The sequence below is a fragment of the Coccinella septempunctata genome, chromosome 2, assembly GCF_907165205.1.
Source record: "Coccinella septempunctata chromosome 2, icCocSept1.1, whole genome shotgun sequence".
Classification (NCBI taxonomy): Eukaryota; Metazoa; Arthropoda; class Insecta; order Coleoptera; family Coccinellidae; genus Coccinella; species Coccinella septempunctata.
The window spans coordinates 5,911,345-5,926,323 of NC_058190.1; the positions used below are offsets into that span (position 1 = coordinate 5,911,345).

At 35.7% G+C, this 14,979-nt stretch overlaps 4 protein-coding genes across 6 annotated transcripts; 3 read left to right on the forward strand and 1 right to left on the reverse strand.

Moving 5' to 3' along the window:
• The first annotated feature begins 3,374 nt into the window (after positions 1-3,374).
• On the forward strand, positions 3,375-4,400 carry LOC123306363 (histone-lysine N-methyltransferase SETMAR-like). Its single transcript, XM_044888330.1, has one exon. The coding sequence runs from the start codon at positions 3,375-3,377 to the stop codon at positions 4,398-4,400; it is 1,026 nt and encodes a 341-aa protein (XP_044744265.1).
• A 1,428-nt stretch (positions 4,401-5,828) lies between these two features.
• Positions 5,829-9,019, reverse strand: LOC123308106 (putative nuclease HARBI1). Of its 2 annotated transcripts, XM_044890655.1 has the most exons (3): positions 8,700-9,019; positions 8,118-8,640; positions 5,829-6,169 (listed from the first exon to the last, which is right to left on the reverse strand). In XM_044890655.1, exons 1-3 carry the CDS (start codon positions 8,765-8,767, stop codon positions 6,101-6,103), a joined length of 660 nt encoding a protein of 219 aa, XP_044746590.1. In that variant the 5' UTR covers positions 8,768-9,019; the 3' UTR covers positions 5,829-6,100. The 2 variants fall into 2 exon arrangements, with proteins under 2 accessions (XP_044746590.1, XP_044746589.1); XM_044890654.1 differs by lacking the exon at positions 5,829-6,169 and having other exon boundaries at positions 7,845-8,640.
• On the forward strand, positions 6,090-7,810 carry LOC123308105. Of its 2 annotated transcripts, XM_044890653.1 has the most exons (5): positions 6,090-6,194; positions 6,263-6,491; positions 6,561-6,839; positions 6,908-6,982; positions 7,039-7,809. In XM_044890653.1, the coding sequence occupies exons 2-5, from the start codon at positions 6,294-6,296 to the stop codon at positions 7,273-7,275; spliced, it is 789 nt and encodes a 262-aa protein (XP_044746588.1). In that variant the 5' UTR covers positions 6,090-6,194; positions 6,263-6,293; the 3' UTR covers positions 7,276-7,809. The 2 variants fall into 2 exon arrangements, with proteins under 2 accessions (XP_044746588.1, XP_044746587.1); XM_044890652.1 differs by having other exon boundaries at positions 6,163-6,491; positions 7,039-7,810.
• Positions 9,020-10,618: 1,599 nt separating the features above from the next.
• LOC123308109 lies at positions 10,619-13,430 on the forward strand. Its single transcript, XM_044890657.1, has 3 exons — positions 10,619-10,686; positions 10,903-11,252; positions 11,320-13,430. Exons 2-3 carry the CDS (start codon positions 10,982-10,984, stop codon positions 11,691-11,693), a joined length of 645 nt encoding a protein of 214 aa, XP_044746592.1. The 5' UTR covers positions 10,619-10,686; positions 10,903-10,981; the 3' UTR covers positions 11,694-13,430.
• Positions 13,431-14,979: the final 1,549 nt, after the last annotated feature.

The following is a 14,979-nucleotide window of genomic DNA, read 5'->3' on the forward strand; positions in this document are numbered from 1 at the left end:
AGTTTTTATACTGATTTCAATTCCAATAAAAGTGAAGATCTCCCGTTATACAGATTTGTTTTCAAACATCGACGTTTCTTCCGGTCTTCACTCATAATGAATACGTAAAAATTACAAACACAGCCTTGAAGGGGACAATGAAGGCCTTGAAGAATTCGAATTTAGTTGAGAAACTCAACAATGTAAACAGAACAACATTGCAATTTTTCTTATCACAACAAGCCAACCAGAAATTAGACAAAAGGGTTCGTCGGTTTCTCTTGACGACAAAATGTTTGCCCTTTCCTTATATAAACAAGGTGGGAGAGGATATAGATATCTATCTAGGATATTCAGTTTACCTTCAAAACGCACGCTAACGAATTTACTTAGTATCATTCCGTTTTAGTGTGGCATCAATTCTCAAATATTTGAAAGTTTGGGAACACATTGTTGCAAGAATATCTGACCAAAGAGCAACAAATGTTGCAGCAGTAAATAGACTGCTGCACCAAACAAAAGAATACTGCTTGATGAATGGAGTTGAGAACAGATATCAAAGATTTCTTATAGATAAACAAGAAATTGTTCATCTATATCTATTTGATTTGTACAATATAGACAAATTTAATAGATTCAGTTCTGTGCCCAAGCTGTGAGAGGAACATGTCTTAACACATAAAATTAAAAAAATGAAAGTTAAGTGTGCTGGCCAAGTTTTCAGTCGGACCGTAGGTACTGTCATGAATTTGATGGCAACAGTAAGCAAACATCTGCCAACTTCATCTAATTATTATACTATCTTCATTCCTCTGCTTCTGAAACTACTGACGCTATACTTTTTTTCGATGACTTTTGGATAGTATCAATGGTCGTTCAATGAATCAATGAAATTTGGACGTTGATAGAGATCTGGCAACCCCTTATGTGGTTGGATACTCGATGAAAAAAATTTAAAAAAATATTAGTAATTGTCTTGAATGTTCGGAAATAATAGAGGCATATTCCCGCAAATGCCCTCATCTAAGCGAAAATTCTATGCTAATTGCCGAATGCTGAATCCATCCCAGGACATGTATTACTATTTTTCATGAGTTTTCTCAACAAGTATTCAATGCTATTCCGAATAGAATTAACACATTCAACATTAAAAAGAGAATTATCAACGACTTGTCTGAGGAAAATCTTGTAATATTGTATTGTTCTGAACATAAGGATTTATTGAATTTAGCGTTAAATTAATTTTGCTTTTCTACATTGGAACAGCAAACAAAATTCTTTGTGGTAAAATGAGTTTACAATGTTGTTCTGATCCCATCATGAAGATGGCATCCCATCATGAAGATGGGAAGGAAAATACCATAGAAGGAGGAGATAGATTCAATCCTTCCATGATTTAATTTATCTCCTCATGTTCATTTTATGATGTTCGTTATAAGCAAACATCAATGTAATAATTACTGTGGGGCTCCCCTAACTCGAACTTCCCTATCTCGAAGAATTCTCCAAGTCGAATTTTCTTCAGAAAAAAATGTTGTAAAAAAATGAAGATTCCAGGCAGTTATAGACGGACTGGACAAATACTTGAAGAGAAATTTTGGTGATTGACATTTGACAATAATCCCATGTTTTATTTATGAATTCGTCTCCTGTTATAGGTTGTGGTGGATTGTTTACTTAGTTTTTGATGCTCTTGTTATTGAATTAATTATGATTTTAATTGAGAAGTGGAGTTAATGTCTGAAAATTAAATACAATGAATATGTTAACGGCGTGCAGACAATTATTGAATTCTGAAAAAGTACACCTCCGGGCAGGAGGTGTACTTTTTCAGAATTCAATAATTGTCTGCACGCCGTTAACATATTCATTGTATTATGATTTTAATCATTGGGAATTTGAAATCTGGTTACTTTTCGCATATAGAGGTGATTATTTCTTTGTTTGTGTAATTGTGTAACATAATAGTTTTATTATTTTATTTCAATTTCGTAGGTATGAAGAAGCAGTTAAGAATCTACGAAACGTCACCAAATATATAACCTTAAGACTCCTAAAAAAAGTAAATGTATAAGTCAATGCAGAAATTTCATAAAAAATATAAAATGGAAAAAAATAGGAAGAAATCGTCCAGGCGTAGACTGTTTGATGCTGAAAAATTCAGTAAAAACCATCTTGGAAGTACTATATTAAACAGTTTGACTTCTATTTTCATTCAGTGTCAGCTGAGAGAATGTGAGAAGTCAAAAAACCTTCGACGATTTACTCTTAATAAAAAATTGCTGGCTTTAATTTTGTTTAAACAAAGTGCAAAATCCTATAGAGTACTTTCAAAAATATTCATACTGCCGAGTAAGTCTACCCTGACTAGACTTCTGTCACAACTTGTTGGAGGGTCAGGTGTGAATGATGTAATTTTGTTGATAATTGTTTCTATGTATAGTCGACTAGGTCGTTTTAAAACCTTCATTTTTATAGTGGTACATTTTCCCAGACCCATTTTATGTATGACTTTGCACTCTGTGGGCACTTTGTGTTTAATTTAGGGCACTTTGTGTTTATTTTAGGACAACGGTACTGATGATGGCTAACTAGCCGAAAGCGCTCTACCAGCTCTAAGATAAAATATACTCAAATTATAAGTTTTCTTTAAACTGACATTAGTAATTTTTAAGTCCCTACAAGAATTGACAGCAGAAATGAATTCTTCTGAAAGATATGTTACAATTCTTCTCGATGAAATGTCCATCATGCCCAGTTTCCATTTCCATGAACATTCTGGCTGTATAGAGGTATTCGAAGATATGGGAGAAAATGTGAGAGGAAGTAATTTAGCGGACCATGTTTTATTTATGATCAGAGGAATAAAAAAGCAGTGGAAATCACCTATTACATATCACTTCTCGAGTAAGGGTGGTGCAACAACTGTACAAATAAAACATTTATTGGTTCAAATTGTACAAAAGCTGCTTGATATAGGTCTCAAACCAATCTCGGTGATTTGTGATCAGTACAATGCGAGCACACTGAATCAACTAATACAAGAAACAAGAGAAAAGTATTTGAGACAGAGCAATATAGGTGCTTATCGGAATGGATCATTTGAAGTAGGTGATTTCAGGATATACCCAATTTTTGACCCTCCACATTTATTGAAAGAATTAAGGAATAACTTCATAAAAAAAGATTTAACTTATAAAAAAAACATATATTAGGTTGGGGAAAAAGAAATCCATTATTTTTTCGGTAGATGGCTGTAGTGATCGATATCTCGTAAATTATCGATCAAACAATTTCAAATTTATGCTCGTTGTCAAGGTAACAGTTCGCACTAAAAGAATTCGTTTGCAGTTTTTTGTTTTGTCCATTCAGTTCTGAGTTACACGGCGTTAAAGATGGAAGTCAACAAAGAGAAAATTCGGTACATTTTACAGTTTTTCTTTGATAAGGGCGAAAATGCAAGTCAGGAGGCTGAAAATGTGAATAGTGTTTATGGTCCCGATACTGTAACAGCTAATTACGCGCAATTTTGGTTTCGTCGATTCCGTTCGGGTATTTCTGACGTTAAGGATGCCCCTCGCACAGGCAGGCCCGTCGTCGAAAATGTGGACAAAGTCACTGAAATCATCGAAGTGGACCGGCATGTTAGTAGTCGTAGCATCGCCCAGGAGTTAAAGATCGACCACAAAACAGTTTTAAACCATTTGCACAAAGCTGGGTTTGAAAAAAAGCTTGATGTTTGGGTGCCACACCAATTAACACCAAAAAACATGATGGATCGAATTTCCATCTGCGAAGCCTTGGCCAAACGTAATGAAATCGGCCCATTTCTTAAACGGATGGTGACTGGGGATGAGAAATGGGTCACATACGACAACATTATGCGAAAGCGATCGTGGTCAAAGCGCGGTGAAGCAGCTCAGACGGTGGCCAAACCGGGACTAACGGCCAGGAAGGTTCTGCTTTGCGTTTGGTGGGATTGGAAAGGAATCATTTATTACGAGTTGCTTCCATATGGCCAAACATTAAATTCAGACATCTATTGTCAACAACTGGACCGTCTGAAGAGAGCAATTGACCAGAAACGGCCAGAATTGGCCAACAGAAGAGGTGTCGTGTTCCATCAGGACAACGCCAGGCCACACACTTCTATAGTGACTCGTCAGAAACTCCAGGAGCTTGGTTGGGAAGTTTTGATGCATCCACCATACAGTCCGGACCTCGCACCAAGCGATTACCATCTTTTTCTTGCATTGCAAAACTTTTTTAGTGATAAGAAATTGGCATCAAGGGAAGAGTGTGAAAATCAATTGCTGGAGTTTTTCGCTAATAAGGACCAAGACTTTTATGAGAGAGGCATAATGAAGCTACCATTGAAATGGCAACAAATTATAGAACAAAATGGTGCATATTTGACCTAAATCGGACAATGCAAAACATGTTAAATAAAGTCTTGAAGTTCACGTAAAAATAATGGATTTCTTTTTCCCCAACCTAATATAAAGCAGCGAAATGGAATCATATTGTTCAGGTATATGAAACTGACAGTAGAGGAGTTGGTGGTTTGAAGGCTCTACCACAACTAACTGATGAACATAAATTGAAAAAGATGAAAGTTGAAAACGCAGCTCAGATATTTAGCCAAAGGATGGCTTCAACAATTCGATTGGCTGGTCAATATGGTGAGTAAATGTAAATGGAATTGACTATTAGTTTATGAAAACTTACATGTAGTTTTATGATAACTAGCAAGGTAGGCGCTTCAACCAGCGCTATACAGCTAGCCAAAACCCTGATGCTAAAGTCACGTACGACAAAGTTCCATCTAACATTGGTCGCATTCAGCGGACGGAGCGCAAAACGCTTCTGCTACCCATCGGTAGCGGTAGCGGTCGGGAACATGTTGAACGTTCGCTGGCAAGCCGAGATAGGATAAGGCAGTCCAACGAGCTGTCACTATCAGCTGATTAGTTGAGAAGTCTGTAGGAAAGACGTAAACAAACCGATTTTTTAAGTTTCGTTAACCTTGTGCTGGTTAAGTCAGTTTTTTTTTTGTGAAAAACATAACCTAGAATTCTGACGAATTACTTTGTTGCTCTAGTATATTTCCTATAACTTATTTAACATCCTTCTTTATTACCTTCCATCAATTTTCATTTCATTTTCCTCAACAAACTCAAGCTCGTGCATCTTCCACACTAAATAACAACTACCTACTCAGTTCAAGTCCAACTTTCGCTCCTTTCCGCTACCGCTACCTAGCACAAATCAAATCCGCTCCCAAAAGTGGTGTCCGCTCCAGAACGTGTTGAGAATGTAGCGCATACGTCACCGAACGTTTACGCTAGCGTTTGGTAACAGTTGCGCAACTGTTTCGTCCGCTGAATGCGACCATTGTCATAAACTCGTACTCGAGGCTTGCAGTTCACCAGGTACTAGCCGGTAACTATGGTGCCGTACAACTCAGCACCATCGTGTATGATACGATTGCCCATAAGGATTTCCGCATGGCTGCCAATGTCAGTGCATTGCAGTTAATCTACTGCGTTATACAAGCTCATGCCGCAAGATGTTATTACATCGGTGGTCACAGCAGTTATGTATCACAATACATACCTGAGGTCTCACAACTTATTGGAGCTGTGGTGGATTTGCATTATTAATTTAGTATAGTAGACATATAACCATTCAATCATTGTAATAATTCTTTGTATTGACAGTCATTGAAAACAAATTGATGTGGATCTGTCAATCGAGTGTTGGTTCTGATCAGACTTTTGTGAAACCAGGCATTAGTCAGTAATACAATTTAATATATTGTTTTCATTCTTTGAACCAATTTAACAGACTTAAGGGTCAATTCTATAAGAAATGGTTAAAAATTAAAGGCACGTTAAAAAATGTTATTTTAACATTCTGTTAATTGAATATAACCCAATTCCGATTCTATAACGTCAATATTTAAAGAATCCTTTAAAATCATTCATTTTAACGGTGGTGTTAAATGTGGTTGAATGAAGCAGTGTTGACAAATCGTACTTGATTCATTTGAACTATTTAACTCGAAAAGTAGATCAATGATCCATGATTTCTAACCTTTATTAGTGACAGAGCAACAGAATCACTGTGCAAATCGGTGACTGGGCGGTAAAGTAGATAATAACCTTATTTTTATTTGTTCAAAAAATAAGTTTAAGGGCATAGCAAGTTTTGTGGTAAGTAATTATGTTTTTGCTTAATAACTATACCGAGGTTACCTTTTTCTTTTTTTTATAATTTTCAGTTTTCAATTATTAAATACCATAAATATAAAAATGTCATTGACAAGAAGTGCCAGAATGACCAAAAAACAAAAACAGCTATTAATATCATATTTAGAAGTTAATAAAGAAATGCTGAAATTCAAACATCCAATTATAGAGCTACCTACTATTAAAAAGAAATGGGAGGAACTGGCATTGATGTTAAATAATGAGCCAGGGGCAAATAAAACTGTTAAGCAGTGGAAAGAGGCAAGTACTTGCAATCTCAAAAAATAACTAGAGCCTTGAGTAATATACTATCATGAATTATTCTTTCAGGCACTTAATGAATTGAAAACCAATGTCAGAAGAAAATCCAGAGCACTTGTGTATGAAAAAACTGGAACGGGAGGGGGGCCAAAAAAATTGAAAGAATTGGATGAACTAGAAGAGAGACTTCTGGCGCTACTATCAAAAGTAGTTATTCTTGGAGCACCTAATGTTGTGGAAGCTGGACTTCAAGATGATGCTGTACCAAGTGCTGCACTTGAAAATAATAATTATTATTATGCTTTAGATGCTACAACGGGTGCAGAAAACGAACAAATACTATTTGAGGTAGGTAATTTTTTTAATTTAGTTTTATTGCTGAATATTGAGGTAAAATAACAAAAATTATCTTACAGTATGTTCCAAGTACATCACAACAAAGTAATGAGGAAAATGTCAATGCCAATGAAAGTGAAACATTTACAGTACAGGTATCAATAAAAAGATATATGATGTGTAGTTTTATACAATGTAAAATCATTTTCAGGAGACATCTCATGTTGAGGAAAAAAAAAGTAAGGACACTCATTTTGTTAGGAGCACCAAGAGAACCAGAAATTCAAGCAGAGCAGATCCCTTGAAAGATTTAACAAGTCTTCATGTGGAGTGCTTGAAAGAATTAGCACAGTCTAATAATAATATGGCTGCTGCTATTTCACAGTTAGCTAAGCAATTTTCTAAAAGAAATGGCTACAGAAGCCCTCTTAATAATTTGAGATTTTAATGGACTTTTTAATTCCGATTTTTCTTACTTTATATTCATGTGTACTATTTAAAAGCTAGTCCTAACCAATCAGTATTTTTATTTATAAGAAAGTTTGGCGATTCTGTTTTTTATGTTTGTTTTTTCATAATCGCTTTACTTCCTATGAGTTACTAGTCTTATTTCAAAACTAGTCTTAACCAAAGTGATTTTTTTCTAAAGGAATATTTTGTTTTAAACCTAGTCTTGAATAGCGATTTTTATTTTTTATGCTTTTTAAAAAATAAAATACCCATATTTTCATTGAGGCCTTTTTATTTAATCAGTGTATTTAATTATACAAAAAATTGTTGAGTGATATTGTCACGAATTTGCATTCCAGCCTGTAACCATTGGTTTTCAATAACATTCAAATTTGGTCTATTTTGTGCTACATTATAATTGGGATTTATGATTAGATCATCATCTGGTAATTCTATATGATGTTGAACTGCCAAGTTGTGCAAGACGCCACAACTATAAATTATATTTGCAGCACGAATTGGGTCAAAATGAAGTGCCCTGTGACCCAATCTAAATCTTGCTTTTAGAAGTCCATTGGTATGCTCAATCAAAATTCGTGCTGAGGAAAGACTTGTATTGAATCTTGACTCAGGTGAATTATCTGCAGGATCATCATATGGTACTTATAACCATGGTTCCAGAGGATATCCACTATCACTAATCAAATAGCTATTGCCTCCATTTACATATTCTCGACGCAGCAAGGTCTTTACTTGAGAACTAAGCCATATTGCAGCATCGTGGGTTGAACCAGGAAATCTGGCATTCATATTAAGAATTAGTTTGTTGGCATCACAAATAATTTGCGTATTTATGCTGTAGTATCCTTTGCGACAGTAATATGGTGCAGCAGGGTGCACAGAATGATTAACAGGAGGAGATATAATTTTTATATGAGTGCAGTCAATCACACCACATAACCCATTAAAATGAGGAAACTTTTCATTGAAAGTGTCCTGTACCCTATTTCTGTTTTCTCCGACCGGAAATATAATGTACCTATGTAATAAATGTTTGACTATAAGATCTGTAACTTCTGCAATACTGCGACTGACCATTGGCTGACTCAATGCAATTTGATGAAGCTGACCTGTAGGTGTCTGGTAACTGCCATGACCAAGAAAATGCAAAGTACATAGTATGCGGAGATGTTTAGGAACAAATGTTGATCTTTGACTATCATGCATATGTTCAGATATTGAATGAATTATTAATTGACAAGTTTCTTTATCAAGTCTGAAAAGCTTGGTGAATATTTTATCGGGCAATTCGAAAGGATTTGAATTATCTCTCAAATTTCTTTGAATTCTCCTATACTGTTTCCTAAAAAAGATTTCGATTTGTAACATAATAAGTATATCATAACCCCAAAATTAACTTACTTTCTAAGTGCGTTCCTATGATTTCGAATTTCTTCATTCATTAATAAGACATCAAATATCAAAGCCATTTCTATATTATTCACTAAAATTTAAATCGATTCGGTTGTATTTGTTGAGGTTTCCACTATCAAAAATGTTTTGAAGTCTTAGTCTATAGTAGGGTTTAAATTTCAACATATATCGGCTAAAATTAACCGTCTTCCGTTAATATTTTAAAGCTTATGATGCATACAGAATAGTAAAATGAAGTTAGCGGATAGTTTAATTTTTAACCATGCTTTAAAATTTAACAGTTGTTTACAGAATTGGCCCTATAACAAATTAAAGACATTATTTAAATATTTTTATTTATCTCAATTTAGTATAAGTCTATCCGTTCTATTTTGTTGCATTTTATTATTTTGTAATAAGGTTGGCTTTGAATAAATGAATCTTCATATTTTTCTTAATTTGGATTTGTTTCATTCGACATCAGCAGAACATTTTATCATTTGCAGGAAAATTTTGTTCCAGATTTTAAATAGCATATTGGAAAAAAACTCACTAAGGAGTAAATTTCCCGCCATAAACTGCTTTGAATCAATGAATGGTTTGCAGTGTTTCCCGTTTCTTTTTAGAACCGATACCAGCCTGTTGGTGGCGCTAATTTTCATCCATATCTGTTATCATTGGCGTGAACCGTCTAGGGCAGGCATGGGCAAACTTTTTGAGGGGAGGGCCAGATAAAATGAAAAATTACCTAAGCGAGCCAAAAAAAAAATACACATTTGTACAAGTGATTAACTTTTTTTCGATTTTTACATCAAACATGACTAACATCCTAGAAAAGCAAAAAAAATGACAAAAATGAATTATTGTTCGGTAGGATACGAAAAAGTATGTGAAAAATTAAACTGTGATTGAGCTTCTAAGAATTGTCCATACTCTGGTAGAAATTGGCCGTGATGATGCTAAAAGCTGGTCACTAAAGGTGCCAACAGATTACTCTGACTGACGTGGGCCCAAGTTATAATGCGCATTATTCGAAAATCTAATATAGGATTTTTTGCGGAAACGTTAAATAAGTCAGACGTGACGTTGACACGTGTATTCCCACGTTCCCACATTGAACGCTTCCGCGCAAAATCCGATGTTAGATTTTTGAATCATGCGCATTATGACATGGGCCCACGTCACGTTAGAGTAATCTTTAGGTACATTTATGGTCGGTTGCTATTCATAGTTTCATAGTGGAAAACACCTGTTCACATAACAATATGCAGTTGTTCCCGAGATATTAACCGATTTCAAGCGAATAACCTGGTCATCATTGGTAATTACCAACAATAACCAACTGCATTCAAGCGCTTTTGGTCATTGTTGGTTATAATATCGTGACGTCATGAATTAGCCCTTCAACGTCATCATTTTGGACCGCAGATAACCAGAGATAACCATACTCGAGAGCTGGGTTAAAGTTCTGGTTATTGGAGAAGTGAGGTTATAAGAAGAAAAAGTAAATAAACAAGAACCGTCTTTGATTAGAATTATGGAGGGTACCACTACCCTGTACCACGTTTATTTCTCATTTGGTTGTAGCAGAGGCAAGGGTGAGTACCACAAAAGTGTCGTTAGCAAAGTTAGAAAGTTAGAAAATTTACAAAATGGAGAATTATAGATATCAGATAGTAGTCAATATAGAAGGGGAGGACAAAACAATTATTGTGCCTGATATGGGGACTGCCCAACTTTTATTGAATGGTAATAACACTCTTGGTATTTTGTTTTTTAAGATTCTGATGCAGCAAGGGAATTTTATTATTCCCAGATTTCTCAATCTCAGCTTGCAGAGAATTTGGAGAGTGAAGGTATGTTGAAATAATAAAATTATGAATAATTATCGAATTTACCGTATCAAAATAAAATTTTTCTTTATTTATAGCTTTTCAAACTCAGCAATATCAGGCATCGAATTTCGACGAGCTTGAAGATAATTTGGAGAGTGAAGGTATGTTGAAATTTATTTATTATTATTCTTATGTAAGCATATGCTTACATTCTAATCTTTTGAAATCTAAAGAAGTCACTTTTGAATTAATTGGTGATAAACAACTTCTGAGCCATTCATCTCAAAACTAGGCTGAATGGAGTTGGTTCACTTCAGTTTTGAACCCCTCAATTATGGAATTTACTGTATCAAAATGAAATTTTTCTTTATTTATAGCTTTTCAAGAAGATGAGGAGAATGTTTTTACAAATGAGGAAGGTGTGATTTGGTTAAAAAAAAACCTACTCATACCGATATGGCCGCAACACATCTCATGTTGAGATTAAGAGATCAAAAAAAGGAGCAGTTCAATAATAAAAAAAATAATAAGAGACAGCTATGGGCTGGGATAGCTGAAGAGCTGACGAGGAACCAATTCATGTTGGGGGCGAATGGCGGTGAAAGATGCCGCCAAAAATTCGCCAATTTGACCAAGTCATACTTGAAATCCATAAGAAACCAGAAGACAACAGGGGCAGCCTTCATGGAGCATCCTCCATTTTTTGAGGAGGTCCACTCAATTTTAGGTTAGTATTCATCACTAAGAGATTTTGAAATTTTCTGATTTTTAATTTTGCATTGAATGGTGTTTAGGTGAGAAGCATAAAACTCAACCCAAACATTTAGTGGACAGCTTGGAGGATGAGCCCATGCCTGAGGCCCCTATGCCCGTGCAAGAAGCACCAATAATGGATGAGGGCGCTTCTTGCAGCTACAACACTAGAACGGAACCAGCCATAACTGACCGGTTCAAAAACCTGAGGGATACTCCTACCACCAGAACTAACAAAGGGGATCTGGTTCTACAGGAGTTGAGGAGCCACCAGGTGGAACAAAGAAGACAATTCGACGTCCTTGCTGCTCATCTAAAAAAAACAGAGGAGCAGAGGGAGAAGCTCCTCAATATTATGGAGCAATTTTTCACAAGAAAGAGGAAGAGGCAGGAAGAAGATTCTGATGGAGAATAAAGGGGCCTTTTCCTCTTTCTTGTAAAAAATTTGCAAAAATTTGTGTATATTTTTGTTTTGTTTTTATTTATTTTATGTATTTAATAAAGTTCTTTTTTTATGTATATATTATGTTATTCTTGAATTTCAGTGATATTTTCCTTCATTCGTTTTTTTTTGGTTTTGTAAGCTAGTGTGAACACAAATGGAACTTAGCTTGTGCGTATTTTTAAAGTGATGAATTGGCCTTTTCCTGTTTCTGAATAAAAATTTGTGATTTGTGTATATTTTTATGTATAAGAGGATCGGATCATCAAGAGGTAGGTTCTTCAATGATATTATATGCATACAGTTCCAAGCATTCTTGATGCATAGATCGTAATTGAAACTGAATTTTAGAACTGGAGATCCTTGTCTAGGGGTGATGGATGTCATGAAGTCATCTCTTCAGAGAGAAGCAGAACTTATTCAAATCCCCAACAAAAAGGAACGAGAAGATGTGGCTTATGATAAATAGGGAGATGAATGGCGATTTTACTGCTGAGCAATGCAGCAATAAATTCAAATATCCAAAATCAAAATAAATGAAAATAAAAGACAATATGTCTAACGCTCAGTCAGGGACAAGAGCAATTCATTTCCAATTCTTCGATGAGATAGATGAGATATTTCGTTATGACAGAAATATTAGAGGTAACGTACAAGTTGCTTCCTCTCTGGAACCAATAGTTATTCCGGAAAGGGTTGCCGAATTGGAAGCACCTACACCATCAGCTTCCAATGCTTCTAACGCTTCCCAAGGGGGAGAAAAAAAAGCCATATGGAGTTTCTTGGGGAATAAGCTGCTATCAGCGAGAGGCAGAGAGAAAGGAGGCATCTCGAACTAATGCAGCAGAGACAGGACGCCATGTATCAGTTCCATGATTCCTTCTTCCAATTAATGGACAGATTTAAATGACGAATATTTTTATTTATTTGGTGAGATTTTTTTATTTATATTTATTCGCTGAAATTTTTCATATTTTTTATCAAGAGTATGTAAAATTACTTCAAGAGAAAGAGAACACAACATAGTTTAGATTTTCTTTGCCATTCTACAATGAAATCAGCTATAAAATTGCAAGAGCATTCGATAGGGAGAACTTGAAAATAGCTTTTAAGGCCGAAAATTGATTGCATTCCCATATAATAAATTGCAAAGACAAAACTCCAATGTCACAGAAAAACGTAGTGTACAAACTGAAATGTAAAACATGTGATGCTTTCTACATTGGAAAAACATATAGGTCACTGAACACCAGAATAAAGGAACATATAAAAAATTATAATGAAAAGAGTGCATTTGGGAACCATTTGAAATCAACTAAACATGAATTTGACAAAAAAGAGGACATACAGTTGTTACATAAAGTTGGATATACTTGAAATTATGAAATAAAGAAAAACTTGAAGAAAAACGCAACCCTTTGTCTGAATAACCTGACTGAAACCAATCTCTCATACAAACCCATTTTCGAAAATTTAATTTGAATCCAAATAATTGGAAGAAAATTGACTCTATGATTTAAGTGACAAGTTGTTTTGTTTTTCTGTGACTAACCATAATCTGAGGACATAACCCCAAAATCAGTACTTTCTCGACAATTCTAAAAGTTTTTCAGTCGCTTTGTTTTGTTTGTGAATGTCTTTTTTCGGAGATGTTTTCAGTGTGAATACTTATTGACAAGTAAGATTACTTTGTATTTTAATTACTGTGAAGAATTTTATTGACTATTGTAAAATTAATCTTCTAGAACTCCTGATGATGCCTGGATGGCGAAACTAGAAGAGTGAATTTCAAATAAAGAATATATCCAGTGAGTACAAAAATCACTTATCCTTTTAAAATTACTTCAGACAAAAGTTGTATAGAATTTTATTATCTATAGCTTTCATAAGCAATACAGAAACGATTAGAGATACAGGAAGGCAGATATTTTTTTTAAAATGCCTTGTTATCATCTTCAAACTGTCAGATTAAGAAAACCTCCCCAGCTTAGTGTCAGATTAATGAGTCAACACGTCTGCAACACCAAGATTAACCATCTGTATGAAAATCTGACACGCTCAAGTATGAACAAGTAACGATTTTGTTTGCATTTTCGAAGGAATCTGACACGATCGAAATTTTTTTCTACCATTTTTACCTCTTTCGTACGTCCAGCCCTTTCATGCAAACCGTCAGATTATGACATGCCGTAAGGCATATACAGTATCTTAATCTGACACGCTCGAGTAAATACATCGACGATTTTTTGTTACATCTTTGAAAACCTATAGACGCTTTCCCCACCGCTGAAAGTGCATAGACCATAGAACCGTCTTTTCTTTCTATCATCTAATTTTCAAAATTCACTAGGCCTCCACGACGCTCGAGTAAATCCTGATTTAGTCGTCGGCTCCCCAACAATTCCAAATTATTGGAATACTAACTGTATAGTTAATCTCAGAATGAATTCTGCAAATTCTAACTCAAACGCATCAAGCTCAAGAGGTTCAAGAACCGAAAGAGGACGTGGACGCGGTAGAGGCAGAGGTCGCGGGACTTACGACGGTAAGACCGACGATAAGCCAAAACTCGCTGAAGCTAAAAACGAGGCGACTGAAGTGTCGGTGATTACTCCTACCAAAGAGGATCAACCGGCCAAGTCTAATCGTGATGATGAGAGTAAAAACGAAATTGCAAAGAAGACCAAAGGTAAGAAAGACAACAAATTCAAGATGAGGAAGACCAAGGTTTGCCCAGTGGATAGCGCGACTGAGACACCGTTCCAGGACCCGCTCGACATTGACGCGTTCGGATTGGTAGAAGGAAATGGGCTCCAACCCATTATGAACCAGTTATCATTTACGATAACGGGTGCCATCCTGCCTTTGTTGTTCACAACGCTTTATCGAGAGATAATGGCCTGCGACAAAACGTTTTACCAACACGTGTCGCCGGGTATGTTCGAGTACTACTGCTACACCATATTCTACCATCGTTTGTTAACGATTGGAAGGAAGAAGGGTACGACGGACTACGAGGACATAAGAGCGTTGAACGTGCTAGACAGTCTGAAGATGTGGATACCCGTACCACTTGCCACTTGGCTTAGTGGGGTGGGTGACATCCAGTCACCGGACCAAGGGAACATCGACCTGCTATTACCAGATAGACTGAGTGATGACGGACACTACGGTAGAGTGGATGCAAATACGCATTACCTATACGAAAATTGGCCAGCGCCGCTAGTCTATTCTCAGAGGATAGTAGAAGATATTCGGT